General features: G+C 35.1%; 1 protein-coding gene across 1 annotated transcript in view; it reads right to left on the reverse strand.

The window, feature by feature from the left end:
• Window positions 1–4402: 4402 nt before the first annotated feature.
• Window positions 4403–6331, reverse strand: part of LOC106874321 (uncharacterized) — a 466970-nt gene continuing 465041 nt past the window's right edge. The window contains exon 24 of the mRNA XM_052965857.1: window positions 4403–5318. Coding sequence (XP_052821817.1) covers window positions 5126–5318 — 193 coding nt within the window. The 3' untranslated portion in view covers window positions 4403–5125. The remainder of the gene's footprint in view (window positions 5319–6331) is intronic.

A 6331-nucleotide genomic window follows, 5' to 3' on the forward strand; every position in this document is an offset into this window, starting at 1 on the left:
CAATCAGGTCCATTGCTAGGGACATGGGAGTGTCTGAGTTTCTTATCAGGCAGGTAGTGTATGAAGACATTCGGTATTCCTCATACAAGATGAGAAAGGGTCAATTTTTATCCCAAGGACAAGAGGAAAGACCATGCTACAAAGCTTTTGAACAAACTCAAGCATCCCCTCCAACTGAACATGCTTTGGTTTTTCTCAGAAGAGAAACATTTCTGCCAAGAACAGATGGTGAACACACAGAACAATTGTTAGCTTGCTGTATCCCCAAAACATGCGCCAAGAGTGATAACAATCAAACATCCAGTCAACATCATGGTATTTTAAGTGATCACTAGTGATGGCGATGTTATGCCTCCATTCATCTTCCCATACAACCTCAGAATCAACATGGAGGCCTACATTAAGTGCCTGGAGGAAGTAGTGCTGCCTTGGATTAAGAGGATGTCCACTGGCAATAGGACTCTGCACCATGCCACACAAGCAGGAGAACCCAGTCATGGCTGTCAGACAATTTCTGTGACCACATCACCCCTACCATCTGGCCACCTAACTCCCCACACTGCAATCCTCTTGATTATTATATGTGGGGCACAGTTGAGCAAGAGACCAACAAAACTCCTTATAACACTAAAGATGAACTGAAGGCAAGGATTATAGCAGCATTCACTAACTTAAACTGATTAAAAAATTGTATAGAAAGTAGCAATTTGAAAAATCACATACAAGGGTTGGGGTGGGGGAGCGGTGGCTACAATGGTGTAAGATTTGTGTTTTGGTGATGGTTAGTGCTGCTTGTATGAATTGCATGTTTTGTCCCAGGTAAATGAGAGAAATTGCAGATACTGCATATGCATAGTCTCTTGCATTGAGAAAACTGACATATTTTGGGGTTTCATGCATTTATAGATTTTATTTTATTTATGGTTGGCAGATTTATCATGTAGCTGTGAGGTATACATTCAAATTGAGGTTGACAGTGGTGGAAAGAAAGGTATGATAGTAGTAGAGGTTATGGTTGCAGTAGTAGAATATTCTTTTTCTACTCTAGGTACAAGGCCTGAAATTTTGGGGGATGAGGAGCCAGTTGATTAGATTGACTCCAGTATGCAACTGGTACTTAATTTATTGAAGGGCAAAGTCGGCCTCGGCGGAATTTGAACTCAGAATGTAAAGACAGATGAAATACTGCAAGCATTTCACCTGGTGTGCTAACGTTTCTGCCAGCTGGCAGCCTTTGTAGCAGTAGAATATTATGGAAATGATGATAGTGATGATTTGGGTCAGTTGTAGTATTCAGAGAAAATGAAGAATGTGGATAACTGGACAGTGAAGAGCTTTTCATTGTGGAATTTAATAGGTCATCAGTTGTGCTACTTTTGAGGAGTGACCTTACTACTGGTTATGTTGTTGCTGCTGCTGCTTCTATCTATATATACTTCTAATTTTGATGTTGACGATGCTTTAGTTCAGTAGTATATCTTTTTAGAGAATTCCTTTGGAAATTTTAAGACCAACTTCATCAGTTAACATTTTGGACTTTTTATTTATTTATTTTTGTTTTGAGAAGAAAACTAACTTCAAGCAACTTTTTACAGATCAATTTAGACACTATTTTCTAAACCTGGCAAAGTATGTAGGGGGTGCAAATTTTGATTTTACATCTGCTAAAAATTTTAGGGGGTGCAAGTACACCCCATTCCTGGGCCCACGTACACAAGTGCGTTGTCTTGTCTCTCTGTTACTTCAACTGGTATTATAGAGCTGGCTAGTTTTGTGCCTCCTCCACTCAGGTACTCCTAACCTACTTGTCTTCCTTTCAGCATCTTTGTTCCTCCTCCAAAACACAGGCCCTATGGTATCTTCTTACTGCTCATTTCCTAACAGTTTAAAGAAACATTAACAGCATCACTCTCACCAATTTTAGAGTACTTGCACAGACCTTGGGCATTACCCCTTCCTTCAATACTAACAAGTAAAGAAACTAAAATAGAAAATATGTCAACGGGCTCTATTTATGGAGTGGCTTCTTATCAGATCTGAACATTGTAATGTAAACTGATGGAACTCTCTCACCAACATTGTATCAACTCTAGTGTACCCCAAGATTTGGTTTTGCTCCTTGCACTAATGTCCTTATGTATCAACAACTTAACTGATGTCACCTCCAACAATACCCACAAATATTCATCCCTCCTAAACATTCTGTGCCCAAGTATCATCTACAAGTAATCTAGACACTTCATACCAAATTTGTGCTGACTCCCAGAATAGGAACCTTGAAAACATCTTCCCATAGAGTCATACCTATCTTGTTTCCTTCAATCATAAAACACTACACAAACCAAGGAAACATTATTGTATTTCTCCCATAAACATGAATAGCATGTAATTAGAACTGTTAAGATCACAACAAACACTAGATTTTACAGTAACTGAGGATGTTTCTTGATGAATGCTCATCCTCAACATAGCAAAGACTACATCAGAAAGATACTTCATATCCTAAATACTACAAACAAAATTCACAATGGAGTACTGCTCCTACATCTAAGATGGTGCTGCTGCTACTCACAGACATTCCAGACAACCTGAAAGAAAGGCCACTCAACAGATTGGCAGGGATGGTAACATCCACGCACATTCCATACTGTCCCATCATAGACATGCTGTCTCCTTTCTTTGCCTTTTTTCTCACTACTGCTGTGGCCTCTGTTTCTCAGAGCTAGTTAATCCTGTGCCACTTGCACTGTAACCTCTGCTGATGAACTTATACCATTCACTTCCCACTACAAATAGCCTTCCTCCACAGAATGTCAAACCTCTAGAATTTCCACTCTGTATACATTTTTCCCTTTAATCATGGATTTGCAACTTTCAAAAACAATGTCACTTACCTGGCATCTGAACAAGAAACTATTAACACCTTATTATCAGATCACCCCATAAGTTCTGTCTGAATTTTGAATAAAGAAAACAAGTGATCAAATGTTATATTTAATTGAAATTTAATCATCAATGTACTTTCCCTGATTATCTATGACTTCCTTCCATCTATTTACAAGCTTTTTTATCCTATCAATGTAAAACTCTTTTGGTTTCAAAGTGAAGAACTCTAAAATGCCAGTTTCAACCTCCACCTGGCTTGCAAAACTTATGTCCCCCAAATGATTCTATAAACAATGAAACAAATGGTAGTCTGAAGGAGCAAGGTGGATGAGGAATTTTTTCCCAATCAAGCTCTTCGATCTTCTGTGATGTGATCTTTGCAGTATGGGGTTGCGCATTGTCCTGATGAACCATCACTCTTTTACGATTCATTAAAGTGGGTCTTTTTTTCTTCAAAGCTTGGTTCAAACGCTCTAATTGCTGACAGCAGACTTGAGCATTGATTTTTGCATTAGGTGGTAACAATCCCACCAGATAGAGAGAAGAACCTTTTTCCCATGAAGTTCCCTTCTCGGTTGTAGTTGAGCTTTTTCCCTTTTACCAAGCCACTGTTTATGACGTTTAACATTTCAATAGAAGATCCATTTTTCATCACAAGTCACAAGTCTATCCAAAAAGGGTGAAATGAGTTCACAAGAATGGAAAGAAGAGCAGATGTCAACTTGGGATTTGCAGTTGCTTTCGGACAGTTCATGAAGCACCCATTTTCCAAGTTTAGGAACCTATCCAAGCTGTTGAAGATGACGATGAACAGTCATATGGTTTGAACTAAGCTTTATTGCCAATTCTTCAACTGATAATGCAGGATTTTCTTCAAGTAATGCCTCAAGGAGCTTATCATCAGACTCAACTGGATTCCTGTTTGATCTTCATCTTCAAGGCTGAAATTTCCACTTCTGAATTTTGCAAACCATCTTCAGCAAGTTCTTTCATTCAAGCATTCCTTCTCATAAACTGAGTGTATGTTTCGAGTTGCTTCAGCTGCAGTTTCCTTTTTTGTACTCATAGATCATTATGTGCCTGAAATGCTCTTTGGATACTTCCATATTAGAAAGGGTTTTAATCAAAGAAATTTTAATTCTATTATTCTGTAAAATAATATTTAATTAATTTAAATGTACACAAATGCATAAAAACAATTTTTAATTCCATTAGACATTCTAAAATACTATTAAATTTCATTCACTTTTAAAAAAGGTAAAATCGGACAGAACTTATGGGGTGATCTGATATATTCTCTCTATTTTGTAATTAATTTTCTGAAGTTTTCATGAGAAAATTACACATTATCAAAATTCAAACCAAGGCCGTAAATACTCAATGACACTCAGTAAACACATATATTACTTATGCACAATAGCCTTGTCAAAAACAAAAAAACTGCTATAGTTATTATAATGGTGATGATAAATAACACTCAAGTGTGAAGAAAAATTAGCATAAAAAACGAAAACTAGACACTGAATAAATTCAATTTTATTATAGATTAAATAAATGAACCAGAAGTTACTTGACTATTTCACAAGTTTCTTTTTATCATTGATATTCAGACAAATAAGAATAAGTTGTTGAAAAATAACAATAGCAAAACCCTATTGCTTCGCAATAGTTTTTCTCAGTAAGAATGGTGTATTAAAATGATGATTTAATAAAAATATTTCCCTTATAATTAGGTACTATTAAGAAAAACCTTGTAATGAGGTCTCAGTATGAAGTCACTTTTGATATAAAGATGATTTTTACACAAGAAAATGTCTTTATTTATACTAACCGTCTAAACTTAAGAAATACTAAATATTTTAAAGAACTATTATTACAATTTATTCATCTGTACAACAAAAGAAAAATGTTTTTTAAGGTTATTTTTTGAAATATGTCATTAATATTATTGAAATAACTGTAATAGTAACAAGGCAGTAAAAGGTTACCTTTACCTTAAGTTTTTTTTAAAAATAAACTTTTGAATCCAATAAAATTCTTTTGAAGTAAGATAAGAGTTGTGAAGGTATCATGAATAGAGTTGTTCATATATCACTTTTAAATAATATATTCAGTGCTGACACAAAAAATGAAAAAAAAAAAATACGCACAGCATAGTGCTATACCCTGAGCTCGCCAAAAAAATTTTTTATACTGTTAACTTTTTGGCAACAAGATAGATAATAGTGTCAAGACATTACTAAAATGGGGGCATGTCATAGTATTTTTCATCAACTGCAATATTCAAATGTCTAAACATAGGGAGAAAGATTGCCATGAGCGTTAGTATGGCAAAAATAAATATTGATGTATATTGAGTGAAAGGATTTAAGCCTTTCCAAATGGAAGTGATATCATTCTGAAATTCTCTGATGACTTCTGCAAACAGTGTCCTGAAAATATACAATTTTCTGATTAGATTGAAAACAAACAAAAACAAGAACATTTACATTTTAAAACATTTCAATTCTACTGATAGAATTAAGATAAGATATCTTAATGATTTTGAATGATTGGAGTCATTTAAAAATTGGAATCTATTGATTAAAAAAAAAGACAATAAAGCAATGAGAAAGATGATCATGCCAAAAATTAATTTTGCAATCATTATTATAATTTATGTGAAACCTGCCTGTCTGCAACATAACTCCAGGTTTAGTTTGCAATACCCCCTCTCTCAATCCATCTATCTATATATCTGTGTGTGTGTGCATGCGCACATACACATGAGAACAAATATATGAATCTCTATTCTGTCCACATCTCTATCTTGCTTTTTCTGTAATGATACATACATAACACATACATTCAGGTACAAATGTGACAATAACATTATCTATATGTGTGTGTGGTGCTGCTGGTGGTGGTGGTGGTGGTGGGCAAATACATATCTCTCAACAAGATCTTTAGTGACATTTAGTTATATTAAGATACAACTATTGGAAATAAGAAATTGCTTATTTTAGTGCTGCTGCCACGTAAAAAGCACCCACTACACTCTGCAGTTTGTGCTCATACCATGTATTATTATCATTATTATTATTGTTCGGTAATTTTATTTTTATAACGTGCTTTTACTTCACAACTGAGCACAGCTCTGTGTGCCTTGGGTATGTGCTGTGGTTAGCTGTGGTGCTCTTATGGTTACTGTATTCAAAGTGTTTTGCATAGGATGTGTGCAGTGCCCAGTAGTGCAATTTTCTGTATGTTATATATATTTGTAAGTCCTGGTGTTTTTGTTATGTATTTGTCTGAATATTTTTTTTATTATACCTAAGGCACCTACTATGATAGGAATTGTTTCTGTTTTTAGATTCCACATTCGAGTTACCTCTATTTCCAGGTCTTTGTATTTTGAAAGTTTCTCCATTTCTTTTTGGGAAACGTTGTCATCTGCTGGTATTGA

This window comes from Octopus bimaculoides, chromosome 2 (assembly GCF_001194135.2).
Source record: "Octopus bimaculoides isolate UCB-OBI-ISO-001 chromosome 2, ASM119413v2, whole genome shotgun sequence".
NCBI lineage: Eukaryota > Metazoa > Mollusca > Cephalopoda > Octopoda > Octopodidae > Octopus > Octopus bimaculoides.